Here is a 13583-nt window from a genome sequence, read left to right on the forward strand (position 1 = left end):
ACAGTGCGGCTTCATAGTAAAAGAGTGAGGGCACTAGGCCTGCCTCCCACTGAGTATGTGCGGTGAGTTATGAAGCACAAACTACAACAATGGAGACCCTGAACTTTAGACCAACTGAAGTCGTATATTGAGCAAAAATGGGAAAGAATTCGACTTCCAAAACCTCAACAGTTCGTTTCCTCACTTCCCAAACACTTAGAGAAAAGGTGATGTCACACAGAGGTAAACATGCTCCTGTCCAAACTTCTTTGGAACACGTTGCAGGCATTAAAGTCAAAAGGCAGTCAATTTGCTTTTGAAACTTTTATTCATTCTCCAAACATTATGCAACCAATCTACATTCAGGCCACGCTCGGTGCACGCACACACTCACACACTCACGCACACACACACACACACACACACACACACACAAAGTGCAGACATAAGACAATGACATGAACACAGCACCATCTGTGACAGATAGGCAACATGAAGAGCAAAGGTGCTAAATATTGCACATTACGATCAGTTGAGGAAACTCGTCAGCCCGCTCAGCTTCACTGGCAGATGGCCGCAGGTTCTCTTTGTTTTGAATCGTCATAACAACTGGTTACAAAACAGCTGAGAGATTACACAAACTTCGCCTGTAGCTACCAGCATTTGTCATGGGGCTGATGTTGACTTCCTGCGCTGACTGAGTGAAGGTAGATATGACTCTGTAGGAAGAAACTAAAACGAGGTAACAGTTGATAATGGCCGACATGCGCACATCTCAAAGTTCCAAGTGCTTTGAATCGAGAAACTAATTTTTGCTTTAAGCTAACGAATAAAAACCAAGAGAGGAAATGCACAAGTGGTTTTACATTAGCGAAAGTTGCAGAGAGCACAATAATATTATGGTCTGAATAGCTGCAGAATAAATGTTGTGTGGTGTTTGAATAAATCTTATTGCCTTGTTGCTCTCAAAACAAAAAAAGTTTTTAACTCAAATTATCTTCTAACGTTCGGCCACACCTGAGACTACGAGATTGTACCATCATGAGTAAACATAAATGTGGCAAGCTAAATGATGGACGATGCTCTGAGCAATAATTTTGCGTGAGTTATTGCTTGGAAGCAGCCCTTTATCAGGCCAGCTTGGATATTTGTTCCTAGAGGAAAATTACATACAGAAAAATTACAAAAGCCACACGAAACCGTTCTCTATTCCACCAGGTGATAAATTAGCATCAAAGTCCAAAACCACAAATAAACAGCCAGCGGTGTCTCAGGAGCAGTCAGTGAAGGTGGTCACCATGTTGCCCCTCCGCTGGGTCACTGTCCTGCAGTGCTGCTTCCCCGAGCCGTGGAATCTGCCGTCAGTCCTGGAGCCGTGCGCGTTAAAGGAGAACATCTTCTCCAAGTCCTCAAACATGTCGTCAAAGAGTCCGCCCCCGAAGCCCCCCTGCTGGAACTGTCTCCTCTGTCTGTTCATAGTGTCCCGATGGGCCTGGAAGTGGCTGTCAAAGTGTCTCTTTTGGTGGGCCTGGGAGTGGGAGTGGGAGTGAAAGTGGTGGTGTTGCTGTCCAAAAGTATCAAAGTCTTTGAAAATGTCATCAAAGTTGAAGGACTGGTAGTGCTGGTGGAAGTTGTAGTCCCCTCCTCCTCCTCCTCCTCCTCCTCCTCCTCCTGCTCTGTGGCCCTCCCCTGGTGACGGGCCATGGCCAAACTGGTCGTACTCCCGCCTCCTCTTATCGTCTGATAGCGTCTCGTATGCTGGTGGAGACAAGGACGCATTACATCACTTGCTGTGCTGGTTGCTATGACACTGCTGCTCAAAACTTCCTGAACATTTTTCGACAATTTAAGTTCAATCTGGAGTAATTATGGAGGACGGGTAATAATACAGGAATAAATTACAGAGTAAAGAAATACTGAAATAACTCACAAATGCATCAATAAAGAAATAAGTGCAGATGTAAGGACCTCCTCGCTCATTCATAAACAGACACAGAAGTGCATGAACAAATAAATGCAGATGCAATTATCAACTTGTATTTTTCCATTTATAGATGTATGTATGTATTTATGTATTTCTAAATCTATTTATTTTGCATCTCAGCATTAATTTAATCTTATGCATTTTTTAATCAATATATATTTATTCCTGTATATATTTATACATTTATGGATTTAATTCCATGTTTTGCATTTATTCAATTTTTCATTTATACATATATACTTATATTTACTTATTTGCATATTTATTAATTTATTTATTTCCATTTTATGTATTTATTCCATTTTTTATTTATACATTTATTTACTTATTTCCATATTTATTAAATCCTGTATTTATTTATTTCCATATTTATTTATTTTTGTATTTATTTGTTTCCATACTCATTTATTTCTGTATTTATTTATTTGCATATTTATTAATTTATTTATTTCCATTTTATGCATTTATTCAATTTTTCATTTATTTGTTTATTTCCAAATTTAATTATTTATTTATTTATTTATTTATTTATTTGTGTATTTATCTATTTCCATATTCATTTATTTCTGTATTTATTTATTTTCATATTTATTTATTTCCTGTATTTTTCTATTTCCATATTTATTTATTCCTGTATTTATTTATTTCCATATTTATTTATTTTTGTATTTATTTGTTTCCATACTCATTTATTTCTGTATTTATTTATTTGCATATTTATTTATTTATTTATTTTTGTATTTATTTGTTTCCATTCTCATTTATTTCTGTATTTATTTATTTGCATATTTATTAATTTATTTATATTGCATTTTATGCATTTATTCAATTTTTCATTTATTTATTTCCAAATTTATTTATTGTGTATTTATCTATTTCCATATTCATTTATTTCTGTATTTATTTATTTTCATATTTATTCATTTCCATATTTATTTATTTCCATTTTATGAATTTATTCCATTTTTCATTTATATATTTACTTACTTCCACATTTATTTATTTATTCCAATCTTTATTTATAGATTGATATACATATTTATTTATTTTTTTCCAGTCTTTGGTACATTTATTTAGTCATTTCCATATTTATTTACTACTGTATTTACTGATTGACATGTTATCCACTTATTTTCATTTTTATATATATATATATATATATATATATATATATATATATTCCTGAATTTAATTCCATATTTATTTATTTTTTCCCAGTCTTTGCCAATACATTTACTCATTTCCATGTTTATTTACTGCTTGATTCCAGGCTTTATTTATATATTGATCTACTTACTTCCATATTTATTTATTTTAGTCTTTATTTATACATTTATTTATTTATTTATTTACTTATTTACTTATTTACATGTTTATTTATTCCTGTCTTTATTCATACTTATATTAAGTATGAATAAAATACTAGACACCTATAGTAAACAACAGATGAAATGGCCGGCCCATTAGGGGAGTGAAAGTGTGCTAATGAATGTGTGTAATCTGTCAGCTGTCACCATGACAGCATGTGTCACCTCACATCAGACACAAGACAGGCCATGACTGTTGCTGGGAGTGTCTTAGGTAACTCCTTTTATAAACCCAATGCATCAGGAAAAGCTTGCACAAACAATACACAATATGTTGTCTAACCTACCCATTTTAAATTGGACCATCACTTTACTTACTCTATAAATATATATCCAGCTTTTAAACACCTATTGTGCAGTTGCCCTACATTGTGGACACACTCACCCTCAGCTATCTCCCTGAACTTAGCCTCGGCGTCTGGGCCCTTGTTCCGGTCCGGGTGGTACTTGAGGGCCAGCTTGTGGAAGGCTTTCTTGATCATGCGGTCGGTGGCATCTTTGGGGACCCCCAGTAAGTCGTAGTAGTCCCTCTTGGCCAGGATGAACTCAGAGATGAGCAGGATGTGCACCGCTAGCAGCAACGCTGACTGCGCTGTGGCCATAATGCTGGTTTCGGCACCTTAGCGGCTGTGAGGAGAGCAGTTTAGCTCGGTTAGCACATAACACACACCTCTCACACACAGAAAGTCTTTTAAATCTCCCAACTACCCAAAGAACAACAGGAAACAGGCTAAATGACCGTGCTAGCGTCACCTGGTTCAACAAAGAGGCGTTGGACTCAAGAGAACTCACTGTTATGGTGGAATAATGGCGAAACTTACACCAGCTCTCCCTTTAAAAGCTCGTTAAAGCTCCTCTGTTCTTTGCTCGCGAATGTAGGTAAACTATCTCGACAAATAACCTTAATACGTATCAAAAAACGAAGTATTACCTGGAGACGAAGTCGAGTTTAGCCGCAGGACACGTCTATCAGCCGCTGACAGCCTCCAGCTGATGTGAAACGAAAGCTAACAGTTATTGACGAGCCGCATTCCTGAGCGGTAACACCACGACTCGCAACGCCATTGGTCCGTTTCCTTACACGATGACTCCGAGCGTGGTGATTGGTGGAAACAGTGCGCACGTGGAGACTGGGGATTGTGTGGAAAAAGAATACAAGCAAAGCAAGAGGATGATCTGTGTGTACTTCCGGCTTCGCTTTGCTATGCTATTTTGGCATTTAGAGTGACGTGTGAGGCTTAAATATGTTTTTTAGCTCATTATATTGTAGTAATACGTTTATATTTTTACTATTCCTAATGGTTTGTGCATTAAATAGGTGGCTAATGCTTTGGTCAAACATGTATGTGCATTCCTATTTTTTTTAATTTTCTCCAGAGAGTTGTGCAACTGTTTTTTTTCTCTTCCAAACCTTTATTTGTCATAATAAGGCATATATATTCATGAGATAGATTTGTCTCAATATAGACCTTTTTCACGGCAAATATTTTGACATGTCACAGTAGGAAAAACAGAGGTGTATCTAATAACATTAATGATACTAGCAGGCAAGGTCCTGGTATTGAGCCATGTTAGTGAAAAAGGCCTATCAATTGTGAGAACAGATTAACAATCTGTGTGTTAATGTCTAATCTGTAAATATAAAACACCCTCCACAAATACAAATGAGATGTGGAAGCTCACAAAGCTATCCATAACAGAAACTACAACTCCCATAAACGTCTGTCTTAAATCTTTTATAATACACTTTTTAGCTGAATGTAATTTATGAATGAGTTTAACATACATTTCTTTCACTTTATAAATGATAAAGTATTGATTGAGTAGGAGCCAGGCCTTCTTTTATACCATATTGTCCAATATATGGGACGGTCCGGTAACTATCTTGATCCGTAAACAGGGTGTGCGTCATCTCCGCTATGAGCACTACAACCCGGAAGTGACAGTCTCATGAGCTGGTTTATGTTTTTAAAAAATGTTAGCTACAAACATGAGCGTGTGAAGGGGGTTCATGTAGTTTGGCTGCAGACATGCCGCGGTACTGCGCTGTCAAAGTCTGCAGGAACCGCGGGGGGAGCGCGTCGAGACAAGACAACAAGAGAATCAGCTTCTATCCGTATGTTGTCTGTTTGCTTTCTGATGCGTGACTGAGTTTACATGTTTGTTTGGTTCAGCTGCAGAGGCTTATTTACTGTTATCCTCAGTATCTTTGGTGTTAGATAATAATAGCAGATAGCAGGGGCAGTTAGATAATATCAGTAGGATATAATGTAACGTTAAGTCATGGTTACCTGCCTGGAGAGGGGAGAGTGTGACTTAATTTAATCAGGAAGTCACATTGAGATTATGAGCTCATTTAGGGACTGTTCTTTACTTATCAGGGGAAGGGGTCGGTTTGGTGTGACCTTTTTTTTTCTTTTTCTTTTTTGACCCTTCCTGAAGACATTTTCTCTTGAGCCTCCCTGAGTGATTGGCAGAAAATGCATGACCTTCCCTCCACCATAAATTAGTAAATAGATTTTTAAAACTAACATTTTGATGTTTGAAATCAATCAATTAATTATAAAAATGGGAACTGAGGAAACACTACCATAAATGGGGAAACACCAGTGGTAGGATAAAAACTCAAAATCGAAAACAATTTTAAATCAGTCAATAGCAAGAAAAACAGATTAATAAAAATAGATGAATTGATGAAGACACAATTATAATAAATATAAATGACAATAAATAAAAAAGATATAAAGTTCAATTAAAAGCCAGGCTAAAAAGGTAGGTCTTGAGTTGGCTTTTAAAAACATCAACACTCTGCGGCCCTCAGGTCCCCAGGCAGGCTGCTCCATAGACGTAGACCATAGTTATGAAATGATGTCTTACCATGGGTTTTTGTTCTGACTTTGGGGATGATTAAGGTGAGCGGTTCATATGATAGAGGCTAATGTGATCAAAAAAGGTAGGACTTAGACCATTGAGAGCTTTAGAAACCAATAAACGGATCTTAAAATCAATACTGAAGCACACAGTAAGCCAATGCAGAGACTGTAAAAGGGTGTAATGTGTGAAAGTTAAAGTTGAAGACAAAATGGAGTTTTAAAAAAAGCCTGTTTTTCACTCATGTCATGCATGCTGGTAATTCAGTTATGTTTTTTGGTATCTGTCAGAAGAGTTTGTCACACATGATGTGCCCAAGGACCGTTGGAAATTTTAAAATCCAACAATAATTTCTGTTTTTTACAGTTTCTGGCTATGGAATAGTGCAATTTTGATGATTTTTAAAATGGCATGTTTTCTTCAAAAATTGCCAATAATATAAACACGAAATATAATCATTTAGATATGTATGCCCCTTCCCTGTGCTTTAAAAAAATGACTTCACATGACTTCCCCTTTTTTTCCACCCTCATAAATAATGAACATTCCCTTACAGGCGAGAGCTGAGTGCAGAGTAAAAAAAAAATTAAATTAATAATAATAATAATGGTGATGACATAAAACTATTATAACAAAATAACAAGGATAAAATATACACTCTAAAATATATTTGGTGTAGGTATGAAGAGGAATAAAATGCAAGCATGATGTATTCATTTTTTAATTTCTTTTTTTCTTAATTTTCTATACTTTATTAAATACAAAAATACATGTAGATATGTAAAATTTACATTTCTGTAGTCAACTGTAATTGTCTGCAATTTGATTAACTTTATATATATATATATATAGTGCCTTTAAAACACAGTTACAAAGTGCTGTGCAATAAGACTAAACACATTTTAAGACAAGGAAAATAAGACAAATTATTTATTCCCTCTCTCCCCTCAAAGGTTTCCCCTGCAAGACAGCGCCAGGCTTCAGAAATGGGTGGACAACATGAAGCGGGAGGAGTGGACCCCGAGTCGACATCAGTACCTGTGCAGCGAGCATTTCACAGAGGACTGCTTCGATATCCGATGGGGAATCCGCTACCTGAAGAACACAGCCATCCCAACCATATTTCCCTCCAATGAGGACGTAAGTATCTGTCTTGTTTTTCTGTCTCAGCATCCATCACAGTTCTGACATGACGCTTGTGATTGACCAGATTTATCCTCCTTTATCTCAGGATGCTGAGACAAAAGTCACCACCTTTAAACGAAGCCCCAAGGTCAAACCCAGGACTTTGGACATCGAGCCGACAGGATCGGACTCTCCTCTCAGCAAGAGGCCACTCATTTTGAGCAGGACGTGCAAAAAAGTCCAGTCAAGCACAGCGAACAGCGTTGTCACCGAGCACACAGAGGTGATATCTGAACCGCCTCTGGCCTCGGACCCAGTCATCTCCTGTCATTCAGATGTCTCAGAGATACAGACTGCTACCTGTGACAGTGGAGTGTCCTGCCTCGCACTGTCCCCACGAGATAAGCCCCAGTCTGAAGAGCCGGCCGACTCCATTGTGACTGTGTTGTGCTGTGAGTCACTGGGCTCTTTCTCCGATGGCGAGGGGAATGTGGATGCAGCCGCCCTCCAAGCAGCGCTGGGCCAGACTTTTAGCTTTATCCCCGTGCAGACGATCAAAGACGAACCCACAGGCTGCTTTTTGGAGGAGAGGGGACCCAGTGAGGGGGAGCACATTTCTGTGTATGAGCACTCGTACTGCAGACCGGACACGGACAGAGATCAGCTTTGGAGTAAGATCTTGAGTTTGCATACAAAGGTCTTGGAACTGGATCGCAGGGAGGAGAGCACAGTGGCCAAAATCCGTGCTCTGGAGACTGAGGTCGCCCTGCTGAAGAGAGACGGGGCTGTTTTTAAAGAGAAGCAGAAGATTTTAGAAGATTATATATCATCCATGTTGCTCTGATTGTAAAAAAAAAAAAGACAGGTTATGGACTCTGGAGTGAGTTCTTGGGCACGCATGGATTCTAATCATCACCATTGAGTCATTTTTCCTGACATGTTGCACACGCTCCTGTACATAAAGCACAAACTGTGTCTTCTAAAACTCTGTTGGTACTCAGTGGTCCACGACATTGCTCTCAGTATGCCTTTTCCCACAGATGACATTTTGACTTGTCACCGTAGCAACAGCGCAGGTGTAAATAATCAGATCAGCGATGGTCGAATTTCATTTCGCTGCTTTAATTTCAGGTTTCTGGTACGGAACTCGTTGCTCACTGTCACTCTCACAGGAAGACTTGAATAGAGCAGAGCCATCGTTAATGTGATCAGTAACACCTGTGCTTTTTGTGCTGTGGCAATTAAAAATGCCTGCTGTGTGGAAGGCCTTTTGTATTTGTATCTGTTGTTGTCCACATGGTGGCACTGTACGTCTGTCTTTACAGGAAGTGATTGTCAGTGGCTTGTTGCTATGCATTATTAATACATGTCTGAGACACGTGTTTACAGTTTTTACATGATTGGATCTCAGTGGTGATCAATACATTATGAGAATTCATTGGCTCATGTCTGAAACCTTTTTATTTCCTTGATGTACAACTGGCTTCACCCACTAAAGGACCATTTTTATAGTTTCTCACCACGTGTTACCTTGAATTTGTGTGTCCTACAAGTGTTTTTCTTGTATGCCTTTATCGTCTGTATCCAGGGTACGTTCAGAGCTTGGCAAGCGAACACTTTTTTTTCCATTGTCACTCTTTGCCGCGCCAGGTCACGCCATGCCGTGCTGATTTGTGTTTGCATTGTCAGTTTAGACGGGCTGTGCCACGCCAAGGTTAAATTAATAAACTAAAAAATGAACGGAGAATCCAAAAAAGGTGAACACCCTTCATGAAGTTGAGTTAAAGGGGACCACGTGTAACAACAGCAAAAACGTATCTGACGAACTCTCACGATGGGTTCCAGGGGCGATTGCTCTGATACAACAAGGGAGGCTGAACTTCCCCTAAAATTTCATAGAAGAAATGGTCAAATATGCACTATTGAATTTACATTCAAATAAGAATTTACATTGCATTAAACATGCGCTAGGATGTGTTTCACATTATGACTATGATGTTCAAATGCTGTTTCTCACCAGTTTTCAAATGCGACCTCCCTGTCATGCATTCTTTTCTTTTTTTTTAATATATTTTTTTGGGCATTTTGCCTTTATAGATAGGATAGTCAAGTGTGAAAGGGGGAGAGAGAGAGGGGGGATGACATGCAGCAAAGGGCCACAGGCTGGATTCGAACCCAGTACATGGGGCGCCTGCTCTGCCACTAAGCCACCGACACCCCCCTGTCATGCATTCTCATGTCAGCACGGTGGACGCGGAGCCTCCAAGCATTCCTATGCCAGACGGTCATTGGATAAATGCTTTTTCTTTTCACTTTTAGTAGGTACTGCAGCTGCTCTTATAAAGTACGTACTGTCTCTGCGGCTCTATCGATGTAACATATCGTCCACTGTGCAGAGGATTGTGGTCAGAATAGCCAGAAAAGCATGCTGGATTGCATACTGCAAAATTGGACCTGATGTAGTTGAACATCCTGGTATTGTTGGCATATTACGTTCGACGTACTATGTATTGGGACATACTAAATCTTTCTCTGGTATACTATGTAGTATGGTAGTATGGGTGTTGGTAAGCACAGCCAGTCCTGGGGTTGCTCCCTGAAAGTGGAAGATTCAATGTTTTGGTCTCTAAATATAGCTGCAGAGTGAGCGCTCTTCACTTTCATGCTGCTCTCCAGGACAGGCAGCTGCAGACACACACCCAGGGTGAGTCTCAGAGAGATGGAAGCAGCTGCCCAGAGGAAGAGGCTTTGCCCGGTCAGGCTTCGAGATGCCAGTATCTTCTGCCTTCTGCTTAGAGGTGGTGAATTTACAACTCGCAGCAACTTACCACGATGCAGTCTTTGGCTTTTGTTTGATATTTAGCGTCGACAAAAAATATTGTTGCTGATCCATCGTTAGTGCCAACTTGGCTTGTTTAATTTATGATGCGAACGTGTTATAAACATGGTCCCTATTTACCTCAATTCACAAAGACTGGTTACCTTTTTTGGATTCTCCGTTCACCATGGAGACGCATCGCATATTCAAGGTAGCACGGGGTTAGTAATTTACATTCAAATAATCATTTTGTGGGTGAAGTGCTCCTTTAAGTATTCCTTGGTATGTACTGAAGCAGCTCCTGCCTGCTGTGTTGATGTACACCAAATCAGTTCTTTCCACTTGGCCACAAACAGCACCATTCATACATGTATGCCTCTGTCTTCAGTGTCCATGAGTCATGAGCAATCATGTCCACTTATACAGAAGGTTATTATTTCTTATTAGTTTTGCTTACCGCAGTATACCACCATGTCATTATGTGCAATCTCCCGCAAGTCGGAAATATTCTGCTCCACAGATAAACCAGCGATGGATCTATTTGGAGGAGGAATAAAGTCTGCTGTAAATGTTTTCCTTAGGGCACGCGCTTCTCAGGGGGCTGCATTTGTGTCCGCTGTGTCCCTGGTGATTGTTTTAGACCCCAACAGTGACATGAACATGAAGCAGCTCCCCTCAGGCTCTGAATTAGTCACCATAGTATTTTGGCCAAGAGAGATGTATAATTTCATTTGAAGCAGCTTTCCAGAAAGAGATGCACCATAGGCTGTGTCTACACAGTAGCAGGCCTGGTCACAGGATCTGTTGGACAGTGTGGAGTGGATGGTAACCATGTCAAAACATTGTGTTTGTACACACCACACCTGTGATGACAGTAGGGATGAACTGCATGTGAATAAACACCCGTCATGCTTTTAATTGAGTGCAGAGCAACAAGACTTTAACAAGGCCAAGAATGCAGTGGTCTTTAATGTGATTGAGAGACAGCGCAGAGGCTAAATAATTACACATTGATTGCACATATGAAAGGACTCGTGGAGCGCAATTTCAAATGACTCCAGGGTTTTGCGTTCCACGAAAAGGTTACAAGATGACACATTTCCCCGGCAAAGACCGAGCCCGGAAAGGATTAAGAAAATGGATTCTGAAAACTAGTAATGAAATGGAATTGTTGTAATACCATTGCTCCGCATCTCAGCGGGAAAAACAAAACATCATGGCAGTGCATTAGTCCCCTTAATGCACTGCCATGATTTGTTTCTTGGCGAGGACTACATCCTCCAGGGATAAGTGCGGGTCTTGATCTCTGAGCATGCTGCAATAATGAAACTAATCTTTGTTTGGAAATGAGCAACAGTGACAAGGTTACAAAGCCATTTACAGGCAGAGGAATGTAACAAACAATCAATAAAAAAGGACTAAGGAATATAATGTTCATGATAGAATTAAATAAAAGTAATCAATACATTTCACTGTTGAGCCACAGACTTTATTCAGACAAGTGGGGAGGCAAATTACAATGAGAAAAACCGAGCAAGTTTGTCCTCGGCCATATTTAATGGGTTAGAATTTGGGGCAGTGGATAGCATTGCTGCTACCACAGGTTCCTGGTTCAAATCCTGGTTCACCCTTTGTCAGCATGGGTTTTCTCTGGGTACTCCAGCTTCCTCCCACAGTCCAAAGACATGCAGGTTAATTGGTGACTCTAAACTGTCCGTAGGTGTGAATGTGAGTGTGAATGGTTGTCTGTCTCTATGTGTCAGCCCTGTGATCTCATCCAATGTCAGCTGGGATAGGCTCCAGCACCCTCACGACCCCCAACAGGATAAAAGGTTACGGAATGTGAATGAATTGGAGGAACCCAGGTGAGACGTCTTTTCAAGAATGGTTCACAGAGTTGGCAAAACGTGCATCGCACAAAAAAATTTCTTACATTCTAAGGAATTTCTAACCTGAATACAATACCTTGAAAAATATCTATACTCTATACCTTTTTTAGCTCATTTTTTATTTCAACTCCAGCATTTTATACCAACAATACATTTTTGCAGCTCACATAGTACTTTGATCATTGTACAGAGCTTTCAGCTGCTGTAACATTTATCCAAGTTTAAAACTGATCTGGTGTTCAAGTGCAGTGGAATTATCTGAAATTCAAACTGACTACTGGTACACTCATGACTAAGAAGGAAAAAAAGATCTATACAGTTGTTGAAACCACAGGGATACATTTACATTGAGGGCACAACATTTAAAATTTTAATTTAAAGGTAAATATGGCATTACAACGAATGTAACATGGTGTGTTACATTTAAAACTGTCCCAACTCAGTTAAAAACTGGTTTTCAGCAGGTTTCTGTCGTACAACAAAAACACATTACAATACAAAATAAAAACAGAAACAATCAACAGACTAAAACAACAGCAAAACATAGGCAGCTACATAGACAATGCAGAGTAGAGCAGTGGTTCCCAACTGGTGGGTCCTGGTCCAAAATTGGGTTGCGGGTCCATTCTGAATGGACCCCAAGTGACTCACAAACATGTCATGTGCATAAAAAGTACAGTGAATTTCCTGCGGTGGAGTCGGTGAACTCGTTATAGATCTTAGTGTAAGTGTGACAAAATGATCTCAGTATAGAAATAAGTGCATGAGAAATTGATCTAGTGATGTGTTGCTGTCTTGTTTTGTGACTTGGTAGTAAAGCAATACGTGTAGGATTGGAAATGAGAATTTGAATGGATCTGAAAATGAAATTTAACGGCGAGATTATCTGAGTAGTTTTGAATAGTCAGGGCCTCAGAGTGAGAGTTCAGTGCAGGATGAATCCAAACGGGAAGGGTTACCATGGATCTTGTAACCTCTGCTGTATAGTCTTGCTATTGGTTCAATGGTTTCCTTTGCGGCGAGGGACTGAATTGGGAGACAGTAGGATATTGTTGAGAGAATGACTGTATGTAGATATGTGTCCAAAACAGTAGGGGGGAGATATCAGAATCAGAAATAATTTATTGATAGTGTAATTCTGAATGTGGTGTTGATACGTGAGATGTGAGTCAAGGAATACTCCAATATCCATCCATCCATTTTCCTAACCACTTATCCTGTTGGGGGTCGTGGGGGGGCTGGAGCCTATCCCAGCTGACATTGGATGAGAGGCAGGGTACACCCTGGACAGGTCGCCAGACTATCACAGGGCTGACACATACAGACAGACAACCATTCACACTCAGATTCACACCTACGGTCAATTTAGAGTTATCAATTAACCTGCATGTCTTTGGACTGTGGGAGGAAGCTGGAGTACCCAGAGAGAACCCACGCTGACATGGGGAGAACATGCAAACTCCACACAGAAGGGCTCCCTCCTGGGATTGAACCAGGAACCCTCTTGCTGTGAAGCGACAGTGCTAACCACTGCCCCACCATGCCACCCT

The 13583-nt window shown here is 39.8% G+C and overlaps 2 protein-coding genes across 2 annotated transcripts; one reads left to right on the forward strand and one right to left on the reverse strand.

The window, feature by feature from the left end:
* Positions 1–294: 294 nt before the first annotated feature.
* LOC125882575 (dnaJ homolog subfamily B member 9-like) lies at positions 295–4401 on the reverse strand. Its single transcript, XM_049566361.1, has 3 exons — positions 4262–4401; positions 3716–3957; positions 295–1737 (listed from the first exon to the last, which is right to left on the reverse strand). The coding sequence occupies exons 2-3, from the start codon at positions 3930–3932 to the stop codon at positions 1250–1252; spliced, it is 705 nt and encodes a 234-aa protein (XP_049422318.1). The 5' UTR covers positions 3933–3957; positions 4262–4401; the 3' UTR covers positions 295–1249.
* An 867-nt stretch (positions 4402–5268) lies between these two features.
* On the forward strand, positions 5269–8255 carry LOC125882573 (THAP domain-containing protein 5-like). The gene is made up of 3 exons (XM_049566359.1): positions 5269–5446; positions 7155–7341; positions 7433–8255. The coding sequence occupies exons 1-3, from the start codon at positions 5361–5363 to the stop codon at positions 8168–8170; spliced, it is 1011 nt and encodes a 336-aa protein (XP_049422316.1). The 5' UTR covers positions 5269–5360; the 3' UTR covers positions 8171–8255.
* Positions 8256–13583: the final 5328 nt, after the last annotated feature.

This window comes from Epinephelus fuscoguttatus, linkage group LG22 (assembly GCF_011397635.1).
Source record: "Epinephelus fuscoguttatus linkage group LG22, E.fuscoguttatus.final_Chr_v1".
In the NCBI taxonomy this organism is placed as follows: domain Eukaryota; kingdom Metazoa; phylum Chordata; class Actinopteri; order Perciformes; family Serranidae; genus Epinephelus; species Epinephelus fuscoguttatus.

Coding starts and splice junctions, on each gene's coding strand:
- LOC125882575 (XM_049566361.1), bottom strand. CDS start 3,932: ATGGCCACAGCGCAGTCAGCGTTGCTGCTAGCGGTGCACATCCTGCTC. Junction 1,738..3,715: donor GTTCAGGGAGATAGCTGAGG/GTGAGTGTGTCC, acceptor TGTCTCCACCAG/CATACGAGACGCTATCAGAC.
- LOC125882573 (XM_049566359.1), top strand. CDS start 5,361: ATGCCGCGGTACTGCGCTGTCAAAGTCTGCAGGAACCGCGGGGGGAGC. Junction 5,447..7,154: donor AAGAGAATCAGCTTCTATCC/GTATGTTGTCTG, acceptor CTCCCCTCAAAG/GTTTCCCCTGCAAGACAGCG. Junction 7,342..7,432: donor TATTTCCCTCCAATGAGGAC/GTAAGTATCTGT, acceptor CCTTTATCTCAG/GATGCTGAGACAAAAGTCAC.